The 13,671-nt window shown below is 35.9% G+C and overlaps 1 protein-coding gene across 3 annotated transcripts in view; it reads right to left on the minus strand.

Moving 5' to 3' along the window:
• LOC311096507 (cGMP-dependent protein kinase 1-like) overlaps positions 1 to 13,671 on the minus strand; it is a gene marked incomplete at its 3' end in the record, with an annotated part of 154,287 nt that overhangs the window by 11,950 nt on the left and 128,666 nt on the right. For 2 of the 3 annotated variants that reach the window (XM_084135707.1, XM_084135706.1), the window contains exons 6-7: positions 7,980 to 8,057; positions 6,563 to 6,657 (exon numbers count right to left, since the gene is read on the minus strand). In XM_084135707.1, the coding sequence (XP_083991833.1) occupies positions 6,563 to 6,657; positions 7,980 to 8,057 (173 nt within the window). Of the gene's footprint in view, positions 1 to 6,558; positions 6,658 to 7,979; positions 8,058 to 13,671 lie in introns of those variants that run through there. The other variant, XM_084135708.1, reaches the window with a different exon arrangement.

Genomic DNA, 13,671 nt, shown 5'->3' on the forward strand with positions numbered 1-13,671 from the left:
GCAGCACACAAACATGCCACATTTTTTAAATAAAAGGATTACAATGTAAAGATTATTATTGTGTACATAAAGATATGGTGGAATCCGGCTTGTCCTGTAGATGGTCTGCTTGAGCACTTTTACCTCGCGCACGAGCAGTTCCGTTTGCGCTCTGGAGACGCGTTTGGTCTTTCCACTATCAAATTCCATCATGTAAATAGCAAATCTGCCATGGCGCAACGCAACTGGCATTTAAAGGGAATGGGAGATGAGATTCTGATTGGTTTAATGCACGTAAATCCTAAAACACCCATTACTCATTATGAGAATAGGGACAACCCTTTCAGACCATGCGCCTGGCTCGCCGACCATTTTTCCCGTCGTTAAACTAGCAAAAGTGGATTCGGACACGCCCTAAGTGAACTTGCGCCGTGCGCTTTAGACCATGCGCTTAGATCGTTAAAATAGGGCCTTTGGTATGGTACAAGGCATTTATGCATTTGAAAAGTAGCATAAATAAATGATAAAGTTAAAATGTTTCTGGTTTTAATGTGACATTTAAATAACACAAGGACAAAAAATATATATATATATCAATTCCTGTGACATGCCACCCTCATCCTCAACTTTGACATATGGGTCTCCAATTAGCACCATGCAGTTGTGAATATTTCACTTTCCAGTGGACAAGTCTATGTTTAGAGTGTCATTAGTGTCTGCATATGCTAGAAATCAACTGCCTCAAACTGGCTCTCATTAGATATGATGTTTCCCAGTACAACTGCAAAAAAGATGAAAACTCCCGTTGAGACAGAAGATATCAGAGGTGCCGCAGCTCTTGCGAATGACGTCCAATTATATCACCTGATGTGATTATTAAAACAGTCCTATGCTATTCACATCTCAGCTACACTTATCACGTCAATCGCACATGAGGATTAAACTGCCACAAAGAAAGTCCAGCACAGGGGAACATCCTTCAATTACATTGTCACACTTCAGAGGCAGAGGGATGTCTTTGAATACTGTGACAGCATTAGGTGAGGATCGAGTCAAAGAAAGACAGAGGGAGGTTAAGACCAGCCAGTGCAAACGTGTTTCAGCTGTCAGTCAAAGCCTGGATGTAGTGAGCGCACATCACAGCAAGTATGGAGTGAGGTTTATGAGGGAAAGGTCAGAGCCGTCAATCAAGCTGGGAGAATATAGCAGGACAAAGATGAGGTGACATCTAGGGTTCTCCAAGAAACTGAAACCAAGTTTAACGTGCTGGTTGTGAAGCATGAGAGGTCATCAATGTAACATTGTAATAATAGGGTTAGCTCACCCAAGAATACATTTATGGTAGCCCTTTTTTACTGTATGCTTTCAAGTATGGAAAAGAGTGGTGTGAATATTCTTCGTGTTACAAATCAAAAAGAAAGTCATACAGGTTTGGTGAGTAAATAATGATAGAAATGAAATTTTAGGGTGAACTAAAGCATAATGTGAAAATCAATAGTATAGCTGAGGTTTAGCAAACAATGCAATGACAATTTAATTTTCTGGGAGATCTATACTTTCATATAAGACTTTTCACATGCATTCTTACTGTACTAAAATAATTTTGAATAAAGTCACTTTGTATTGTATAAATGAAAATTAATCACTTCTACAAGTAGCTAGACACAGGCTTTGAACAAGAAAACAGATTTTGGGGATTTTGACTTGATTTTTATGACAATTCAGATGAACCCTCATCCCCAATTTCCATTAACATTGCACAAGACATTAAATTATTTAAAATGTCAAGTATTTATACATCATGGTTGTGTTTGTTGTTGTATTTTAAATATATGAAATTCAATTTTAGACAATTTTCAATACATTTAAAGTAATGATAATCGGTAACACTTTACAATAAGGTTTCATTTGTTAAAATTAGTTAATAGTAATTTAATTAATTAATTAATTAATTAATGTTAGTCTGTTTAGTAAATAAAGTTAATAAATGTTCATGTTTGTGTTAGTTGACAGTGCATTAACTAATGTTAACAGATACAACTTTTGATCTTAATTAGTAAATATTGAGATTAACATTAATTGAGATTAATAAATGCTATAGAAATATTGTTCATTGTAAGTTCATGTTAACTAGTTAACTTATGTTAACAAATGAAACCTTATTGTACAGTGTGTGCAGAATTATTAGGCACGTTGATTTTCTGGTCATATTTTATTTCCAGGAACATTTTGCCAATTCCAAACCATATTAATCTTAATAACTACTATTAATTTTGTATTTAATCATGTATAAGTGATATATAATTGTTCATGAAGGCTGGAAATGAAAAATGTCTTATTTTCAGGTGTGCAGAATTATTAGGCAAGTTTTCTTTTTCAGATAAAATAAGCCAAAAAAGAGATTTAACTCAGACTGAAAAGTCAAAAATTATTAAATCCCCATGAGAAGAATGCAATACTAATGCAATACTAGAGATTGCAGTTAAGGCATGACCATTGGACAGTGAAATGCTCATTGGGTCAGCAGGGTCAGACAAAAACAGGTGGAGAAGAAAAGACACATGTTAACTGCAAAAGAATGAAGAATTAAGGTGAAGAATTAAGTGTGAAACCATCAGGAACCCTTTAGTCTCCAGCGCCACCATTTTCCAGAACTCCAACCTACCTGGAGTCTCCAGAAGAGCAAGGTGTCAGGGTCTCAGAGACTTAGGTTAGGTAAAGAATCCTAAAAAATGACCCCCCTCTTAATAAGAATCACAAGCTGAAGTGTTGTGAAATACATGAAGACTGTTTTTTATAGGCTTTATAGACAGACAGATTGAGAGTGACTCTTGAAGGACCAGCACCACATCCTCTTCTACCACTATTTGAAGAATTCATCTTCCAGAATACGTTTTAATAAGTTTTGTGAGTTTATTTTAAGTCCATCTCTGCAAAACGGACTTCAGGGTAGGAGATGGACTTAAAATAAACTCACAAAACTTATTAAAACGTATTCTGGAAGATGAATTCTTCAAATAGTGGTAGAAGAGGATGTGGTGCTGGTCCTTCAAGAGTCACTCTCAATCTGTCTGTCTATAAAGCCTATAAAAAAAACAATCTTCATGTATTTCACAACACTTCATCTTGTGATTCTTATTAAGAGGGGGGTCATTTTTTAGGATTCTTTACCTAACCCAAGTCTCTGAGACCCTGACACCTTGCTCTTCTGGAGACTCCAGGTAGGTTGGAGTTCTGGAAAATGGTGGCGCTGGAGACTAAAGGGTTCCTGATGGTTTCACACTTAATTCTTCACCTTAATTCTTCATTCTTTTGCAGTTAGCATGTATCTTTTCTTCTCCACCTGTTTTTGTCTGACCCTGCTGACCCAATGAGCATTTCACTGTCCAATGGTCATGCCTTAACTGCAATCTCTAGTATTGCATTAGTATTGCATTCTTCTCATGGGGATTTAATAATTTTTGACTTTTCAGTCTGAGTTAAATCTCTTTTTTGGCTTATTTTATCTGAAAAAGAAAACTTGCCTAATAATTCTGCACACCTGAAAATAAGGCATTTTTCATTTCCAGCCTTCATGAACAATTATATATCACTTATAAATGATTAAATACAAAATTAATAGTAGTTATTAAGATTAATATTGTTTGGAATTGGCAAAATGTTCCTGGGAATAAAATATGATCAGAAAATCAACGTGCCTAATAATTCTGCACGGCCTGTAAAGTGCTACCAATAATCAAATGAGAATAACCTTTGAGTATAACAGGGGGAAAATTCAAAATAATTGGGATGAGTAAATGTGTTGAATTGCCATAAAAACAATGTCACATTACAAAAAAAAACACACAAAAAAAACACAAAAAACAAACAAACAAACAAACAAAAAAGCTTAATGGTCTTAAAATAGGCCTAATTTTAATTGATGATTGTGTTTTCATTAGATTCACTCCTACAGTGCTCCTTGGTCTGAATGTGTTTGTATACTTTCCTTCCAGTGTATCAACAGAATCAACATCTCCTTAACTGGCAGCAAATTAATTATTTTGCCTCAACAAGGTGTTTTGCTTAAGCGGGACATGAAAGTTTACTTAGCATACAAGCTGTTGCACATCAAAGCAGTGAGCAGCCTTTAATCCACAAGACCACAGCTATTGTTATGGCTGTTACTTAGTCAAATCCCAGGCAGCTTCCATATCACACAAACACGACTCATAACGGCATAACAAAAATATTGTTTAAGATGAAAGACTGACTTGATCCACTTCAATATAGAGTGCTGATTGATTTGCTAAACATACTACCACTTAAAAAAAAAAAAACTAAACAAACCACCACCAAAACAAAAACGCAAGACTCTGTGCTAATTAAAGCTGAGTGAGAGGTGAGATCAAAGCCATGAAGATCAAGAACACACAATTGTAGGAGTAAAAACCTCATCAGGCAAAAACTAATAAACTCTTCATCAGCTTGGACGTCCTTGGGCACAGATCAAAGCAAGAGCCACCTAACTAGGTGTCTTTGTGAATAAAAGAAAAGTGACAATTAAACAAAAGATCACACAATGTCTAACTATAAACATCAGTGTATAAATAACTGTCATTTGTAACAAACAACAATCTCAATGAAGTTGGCATCCCATGACTAATGACTAAAATATTCACAATTTGTGCTGCAAAAACAAACGTCTGTGCTGGTACAAACATATTTTTTTATGTTCCAAATAGGTCATATGTGTTCAGGTTGTGCTGGTTTATCACTATTTTTTCGCTATTTTTATTGTCTTTCCTTATATATAACAGGAATGTTTTTGGGAGCTGTGATGTCACTCTCCACGAAACTGTGTTGTTTAGTGTGCTCGATTTTTGCCGGTTTGTGCCGTTCAAATGAATATAGTATTTATTCCCACTTCTTAGAAATAACAAATGTAGGCTAATTCGGACAGTGTAATGCCATCCAAATTGCTCCAAAGTTTGGCTGTAACTGAAATACATTTTATTTAATTTTTTTATTGTGCAGACCATCATATGTTTTTTGTTTTTTTTTGAACCATTGAAATTCAAGAGGCAATTAGAAACCAAAAACTCAAACTTAAACGTAAACTACAGATGATTTTCTTAGCTCTATCTTCACTTTTGATCTAATCAGGTAGCTCAGGTTTCATTTCACTCTCTTGTGCATCACAGGTTGGCAGTGACTAGAAGCAGTGACTTCTTGAATTTTGTTGTTCAAAATGTATGAAAGTATGTCCTCCTTGATCAAAGCTTTCATCATGAGATCTTGTCCAATGAGTCCTGTGGCCACACAATATCCTACTACTTTCTCATTCAAGTTAATTCTATCAAATATACAATTTTCCCAGCATGGACCTTATATTTTGTGTGCAATCTGCAGGCTCTTTATTCCGGTCCATTAACAGCTTGCCCCTTTTTCAGGGTCAATGACAAGTTCAATACCGCAACACAACTGTGCAAAACCAGCCAAGTGCACTAATGGCAAGCATGTCAAATAGAAAAAAGGAGAAAAAACAAACAAACTAGAAAATAGAATCCATTTAAAATGTTTACCACTATTCGGTATGGTAATTGCCCAACAACAACAATAAAATAGACTGTTGTTTGTCACAACCACCACAATTAATGCACTAACACTTCCTCTGATCTCCACTAGGGGTCCTCACTGCATATGCTCTGTCTCCATCCATTGCAACAGCTGTTCAAAAAGTTTAAAAAACAAAACCATCATGTGAAAATAAATGTGTAAATTACATCTGAAAAGCATCTCTTTGCTTAGCAGGAATAACATTCACTTGAAATAACTTGATAGCCATAATGGAAGCCGAGTGAAGTTGCCTGAGGTTGGCCTCTACTGAATCAGCAGCGGTGGGAATAACGCAGGAAATATGGAAATAGATCAGAGGATGATGTTCATAACCAACCAACCCTGTGAGAAATATGATATGGGGAGGATATGTGCATCTGACTGTTCTGACACAACCAGTCTCATCTTCTCCAAATTAGCTCTACTCACTAAGTGCTGTGAGCTCCCAGTCCCTTAGACGGTACGCTTGCAAATAAAGCCTCAAATATGACAGGCATTTTCATACAAGCCCATTTCAAATCAGGTTAAAAAAACATATTAAATGCCAAGTGAGTAAAGCTCACTTTACTTCCATAATGTGAAATATTTTTGAGCAAAACAATAATCATTCTTATTAAAATAAAATTGTTTCAGAGGTGGAGCAAGTTATTGCATTTTGATTAATGATTTGTTTTTAATTTAGTAAAACCAGGAATCGGAAATGTGCATAAAAGGAAGCAAATAAGGTCAACTTTAATTTGATGTTGACTTTAAATGCTTTCTACTTCCATTCAAAAAGTATTCCTGAAGCAAGCTGAACATCTCAAAACAGATGCTTTGTGTGGATGTGCATTTGATTGTTCTCAGTTAACAGCCCATTAGGCATGTGCCAGCAGCAAACGATCCATCGAGCACATAATTGATGTCAGCGCTTGCTTTCGTAAACATGGACAGTGGCCAGCTGTGACTGATGCGCTGTATAAGTAGTGTGAAAGGAAGTTTTTACCCTTGAAGGGCTTTTTCTCCAAACCAGTCTCCTTTCCCTAATGCCCGAAGATAGACAGGGGTCCCATTGGGTGGATCTTCTCGAGTTACGTTCACCTGCAATTACAGATCATTGATCATTAAAGGAGTAGTTCACTTTAAAATGAAAATTACCCTGTGATTTACTCACCCTCAAGCCATCCTTGCTATCCTTAGCCGGAAGCTAGTTATTTTACTTTATAAAGTTTTAAATATGAATATTTTTCTTACACAAACTCATGGCTTTGCTTCAGAAGGCCTTTATTAACCCCCCGGAGCCATTTAGAGATCGTTTATGATGGACGGATGCACTTTTTTGAGCTTCAATCTGTTGGTTGCAATCCACTGCCACTGTACAGCTTGGAAGAGCCAGGACATTTATTAATATTACTCCGATTGTATTCGTCTGGAAGAAGAAAGTCCTAGGATGGCTTGAGGGTGAATAAATCATGGGCTAATTTTCATTTTAAAGTGAACTACTCCTTTAAAAGACTGAATAATCCTCTGATTTGTTTCTAAAATGTCAATTATTTTTCATTCACATGTGTCATAAGTCAGCATTTATCACACTAATGATAGCAACAATAGAGAGAGTGTATTTGGATGAATGCCTCTTATAGATGTATTCATATTTAACGGACAGTTCGAACACAAAAATTACAATTTTGAAAGAGCAAACACAGCACATTCTGTACCATAATTCACAGTGACCACATCTGTCAAGCTTCAAAGAGACAATAAAACTCCATACAGTATCGTAAAATAGTCTATATGACTTATATTCCAAGACCTCTTAAGTCAGTAAATACTTCTGTGTAAGGAACAGACTGAACTTTCTGAAGCTATTATTCACTGAACATCTTCCCTTTCACTGTAGCTGTCAAATCCAAAATCCAAAATCCAAAAGGCAACCTCTCTACCTACATTTTCTACCTAGTGGTAGTAAAACCAAAAAGTTTTATTCATTTTCACACAAATAATTAGGCAGATGATGGATTAATAAAGACTTATTTTTGTTTGTAGTCCATGTTAGAAATAATGTCTTAATTGGAGGGGAAGATTGTCAGTAAATAATCACTTAAATTTCACTCAGTTATTTACACAAGCTAATTTCTGAAGAATATTAACTCATATGGACTACTTGTATGATACTGTTTCTGTCATTTCTGGAGCTTAGACATGGTCACTATTGTTGAATGGAAAACAGCTGCATGAAGATCCTTCAAAACCTTTTGAAAATCCTTCAAATCATTCCTTCCTTTTGACTTGCAGGTGAAAAAGCTGCATGAAGGTGTGGAACGACGTGAGGGTGAGTAAATGATGACAGGATTTTAATTTTGGGGTGAGTTCATGCATGCAACCTCTTTGGTATTCTATCTCCGTGACAGAAAATATCTTACCTTTCCTTTGCTAATGATAAAGAACGTGTCCCCTCTGGCACCTTGTCTAATAATGTACTCTCCATCACTGTAGTGAGTCTGAGAAACAAGATAAAGAGAGAGGGGCAAAGAGAGAGAATTACTAAAGTGCAATTTTTCCCTTCTGGTCCAATTTTCACAATGTTACTCCATCACAATCATCCTCAAGCCATCATGAAGACGGTGCCTCAATCACACAACAGATCGCTTCAGGGTTGCAACACCAGAACGAGAACAGAAGTGCTCTTAGCAGTAATCCATGCTACCAGCAAAACACAGTGGCCCCCATTGCAAAGTCTACAGAATAAACCTCATGGTTTAGACTACTAATACTTAGGGATCTGTACACATGTACTGACCTTGTCCAGCTCCGTTTACGATTGTGAAAGATACTTCAAACTGTGTGTCTTGATGAGGAGAGGTGTGTTGTTACTTGTCTATGCACTTGGAGTTCAGATTATAGAGAGTAGTATATCACAGATAGTTGGAGATGCAATCTATTGACTTGAGCCAGTACACAACCTAGAATCACCTAGAACACCCTGAACTGCATAGCAATGTGAAGCAATCTCTCAGAACACCATAGCAACCGCATAAGCCATGGCAACTTTTCAAGCACCACTTACATTTTCTTCAACAAATGTTAAATATTGTTTTGTTCCAAAATGTGTTTTATGCATAACACAAGTACACTTTCTTTTTTACAGCCAGTTTGACATCAGGTCAAGTACTTCGTGGAATGTAATGGTGGAGCAACAGTGTAAAAATAATCTTAAATTAAAATAAAATCCCTGATTATTACAATTAATGGCAAAAATATTTTTTGGAAATGTAAACTGGCACTTAAAGGCAAAATATAAATAATTGGTTTAAAACTTTTTTTGGTGAAAAATTCTAACATTATTAGAACTTTTGCACTCTACAGTATATATGTATATATATATATATGTATATGTATATATATCTTTTAACATCAGTTAATTCACTGTGAACTAACATGAATGAACAGTTGTATTTTTGTTAACATTAACAAAGATTATACATTCTGTAAGAACTGTACTGCTCATTTTTAGTTAATGAGACCTTATTGTAAAGTATTACCAGTAATAACAACAATAATCATTTACATTATAAAAAATAATTGATAAATATTATTATTATTTTTTTTATTTATTTTTTTACCAAATATATTTTTAATCACATTGAAAGATTAAACAATTTACTATAAGGGGATTGAATCAGGTGGAGCATAAATAAGAAATACACTTGCAAAAAACAGAAGCAGAGAGTGCTACACGGGTGTCTTTACATAGCCACTGCTGCTCATTGGATGAACTGGAGGTAAACATCAAATTATGTAGAAGAAATACTCCGTGGTACTCATGTGGTAAAGTAAACAGCCTTTAATGAACTGCACTGTAAAAAATTATTGTGATTTTAACGGTAAAAGACTACAGTGAAAAACTGTTAATTGGTTAACAGAAAGTTTCCATACTATATATGGTAAATAACTGTGATAGATCTAATGGTACATTTAATGTAATTTTACTGTAAAATACCATTAAATTTACAGTTTTTGAAAGTGAAAAAGAACAACTCATTGTATAATTTACAGTGAAAAACCGTAAATTGACATTCCCACAATTCCCTGCGTGACACTTCACATTTGATCTATTTTTGTTAAAATAACTATGTTTCTTCATAGTTTTCTTAGTTTGTTCTAATCAGTTATGTACATTAGGGTTTTATGTTACATTTAATGTTGTTAAATTAATGTTTATTGCATTTTTAAAATTTCATGTGTGTTACCATGATGGTGTTTAATGTTTGTGTGAATGACACTGTGTAGCTTCTATTATATTAGTATTACATTTCTTGTGGAAGAGCTGCTTGTGATGAGCATTGATTGATCATGTGACTCTCATCACTGCTGTGATTGTTGGTTATCAGTGTATTACAATGGTACAAAACAGATATTAATACTTCAATAGGACGTTAAATTCACATTATATCAGATAATGAATTACGGTTTATTACTGTAAATTTTAAGTTAAGTCTGTAAAACCAATAACGTTGCTACCGTATTTTTCACGGTAAAGTACTGGCAACCACAGCTGCCGTTTTTTTACCGTAAAAATCACGGTTTAATTTTTTACAGTGTGGGCTAAATCATTAAAACCAGATAAAAGAAGATCTACAGGTTTCTACTTTTAACTGGTTTTAGTGATTTAGCCAATTTCATTAAAGGCTGTTTACTTTACCACATGAGTGCCTTAGAGTATTTCGTCTGAATAAATAAGAAATACATTTGAAGAAATCTATTGACACCTTGAATACTAAAGCTAGTTACTGGCTCAGTAACACAATGAAGCACACTGAGTAGGCTATGTACAACAGGAACAGCCTGACTTGAGATATGATTTAACACATTTAATTGACATAATGGAAGAAATGATAATCAATATTCATTGCACATGACATGGACATATGGAATGTGTTTCCATAACCATGATGCAATAGGATTGTATAGTAGTTTTCTTTGAGTCTGTTGTTCCTGCCAACAGCATTGAAGATGTTTTGTAACTGGACTATTTGTGCTCTATTGTTGGTCAAGGCCAAACATAATCCCTTTGGGTAGTAGGCGTTTCAATCATCCAAAGCCAGTGACCTGGGGCTGGGTCACAAAAATCTTCTTAAGAAAGAGGTTAAGAAAATCCTTAAGATAAATTCTAAGAAGTTTGTAAGAAAATTCTTAAAGTCCCCCTGTAGGCAATCATTGTATCCCTTAAAACTCATCTTTGATCACCAAAATGACATATTTAAATGTTTTTTCCTTGAAAAAAATTATTCTTGCCTTAAAATAGCTTGAATGTAAATCTACACCCTTGCCTCATTTAATATAGCCCCGCCTCCACTCACAGCAGCTCAGAGATTCACTCATTGATGATCACACGTTGAAGTGATTGGTTACAAGGAAGTTTGTGACATCAGAAACACCAGCGATTTCAAAAAACACATTTTTGAGACTGTCTTCGGTTCACTGCAGTTTTAAGGAGAAAATACTCAGCAGTGGTGCTGACTTATGAATTTGCACATGGTTTATCTTAAAGCATATTAAAAACACCACATATACATATAAACAGCATTAAAAGCTTGATTTTCACCACAGGGGGACTTTAAGAAGTTATCAAATATTTTCTTAAGAACATCTTAAATGACAGGCTTTGGTATTATTTGATCGAAAGGGGGCTTTTGCTGAAGACTCACTGAAAAACACCTCCAAGCCCGTCTTTTTCCGCTGCCTGCAGATTACCGTAGTTATCATAATAAGCACAGACTATTTTTGTCGCTACCGGCTTGAGTTAATTACTGTTTTTAGTAATTACGTTGTGTTTTTAATGTGCCGTGTCAAGTTAAAATAGCTATTTTAACAGAGCCTGTCTCGAGATGCAGAGGTTATTTCCATTCATTGCACTCCGTCTTTCTTGCGCTCTCTCTAGAGTGAATGCGTCGGGTCTCTGTGTTCTCTAGTTCTAGCTAGAGTGAACGCACACTGTATTTCCATACCTCTGTGTACCCTGCTCATCAGCACATTTCATGCTATGCAGACTTAGACACACGTCAGTCACTGAGCAGCGAAACAGCAGCCGCCTTTCACAGTTCCTCCTGAACCAAAATGACAAGCTTTTACTGCATTATAACTACTGTAATTTGGAAGAAATGCAAACCTGTGACGTTTTACTCGGAGCGGTTCATGACTCGAATTTATGCGTTTCAATGGTAACACTATCAACGTTGAAATGAAACTGTAGCAGTCAGGTGGTACAGGTCAGTGCTCTTTAAGTTGTTATGCTCATTATTATTGTAATGTTATGTGCTTTGAGACATGAGGTAGTTTAATGCCATCTCTCGTGATGCTGTGTGTGTTTTGAAGTCAAGTCAAGTCAAGTTTATTTATATAGCGCTTTTCACAATACAGATTGTATCAAAGCAGCTTCACAGTATTAAATTAAAATAATACATCAGTGCTTGTTTCTAGTGGAAAATGTCCACGTTTGGTAATGCTGATCAATAGTATTGTTGATTGATTAATTAAATTAAATATCCCCAACTGAGCAAGCCAAAGGCAACAGTGGCAAGGAACGAAAAACTCCATCAGGTGACCTAATGGAGAAAAAAAAAACCTTGGGAGAACCCAGGCTCAGTCAGGGGCCAGTTCTCCTCTGGCGTTTATGAACTAGAGGTTGGATTTAACTGTAAGATTAAAAGTATTATATGAATGTCTGGCTGAAGAGATGTGTCTTTAATCTAGTTTTAAACTGGGAGAGCGAGTCTGAGCAACGAACAGTATCAGGAAGACTATTCCAGAGTTTTGGAGCTAAATGTGAAAATGCTCTCCCTCCTTTGGTGGATCTGGATATCCTAGGTATGACCAAAAGCCTCGAATTTAGTGATCTTAAAGAGCGCGATGGATTATAGGGCGATAGAAGATCCGTTAAATAGACTGGAGCTAAACAGTTTAGGGCTTTATAAGTCAGTAGCAATACCTTGTAATTAATACGGAACTTTATAGGTAACCAATGTAGTGATGATAAAATTGGTGTTATGTGATCATATTTTCTTGATCTAGTAAGAACTCTAGCGGCGGCATTTTGGACTAACTGTAGCTTGTTTATTGAGGATGCAGGACAACCGGCTAATAAAGCATTACAGTAATCTAGTCTCGAGGTCATGAATGCATGAACTAATTTTTCTGCATCAGAAACTGATAGCATGTTACGTAGCTTAGCAATGTTTCTAAGGTGGAAAAAGGCTGTTCTTGTAACATATGAAATATGATTTTCAAAAGACAGGTTGCAGTCTAGTATAACACCTAGGTCTTTTACTGTAGAGGATAAAGTAACAGGACATCCTACTATGTTAAAGTTGTAGTGTGAGAGGTTTTGTGGGCGGTTTTTTAAACCGATGATTAGTACCTCTGTCTTGTCTGGATTTAATAAAAGAAAATTGTGCGTCATCCAATCTTTTATATCTTTAACACACTCTGTCAAATTGGATAATTTAGCGTTTTCATCTGGCCGTGATGAAATATAGATTTGAGTGTCATCAGCATAACAATGGAAACTAATTCCATGTTTCCTTATAATATTTCCAAGTGGCAGCATATATATTGAGAATAACAGAGGGCCTAACACAGATCCCTGCGGCACTCCATAGTTTACTGGAGTTATGATCGATTTTTCTCCATTTAAATAGACAAAATGGTAGCGGTCAGATAAGTATGATCTGAACCAACTTAATGCTTGTCCTTGAACACCAGTATAATTTTGTAGTCGATCTAAGAGTATTGTGTGATCTATAGTATCGAACGCAGCACTAAGATCAAGTAAAACTAGTATTGAGATACAGCCTTGGTCAGATGCTAAAAGTAAGTCATTTGTAATTTTAACGAGCGCAGTTTCAGTGCTATGGTGCGGTCAGAATCCAGACTGAAACTTTTCATAGATGTCATTTTCTTGCAAGAAGGAGGCGTGGCTTTGGAGATGCACTGAAGTGAGGGTGGGATCTAGAGGTCTGCAAGCCCGTCAGGACCCGACGGGGCCCGACACGCTAAGCCCATTCGAGCCGGGCTCGGGCCTTTTTTTATTTATTTACAGATTGGGCTCGGGCTTAT

Source organism: Abramis brama, assembly GCF_963993115.1.
Source record: "Abramis brama genome assembly, chromosome: 14".
In the NCBI taxonomy this organism is placed as follows: domain Eukaryota; kingdom Metazoa; phylum Chordata; class Actinopteri; order Cypriniformes; family Leuciscidae; genus Abramis; species Abramis brama.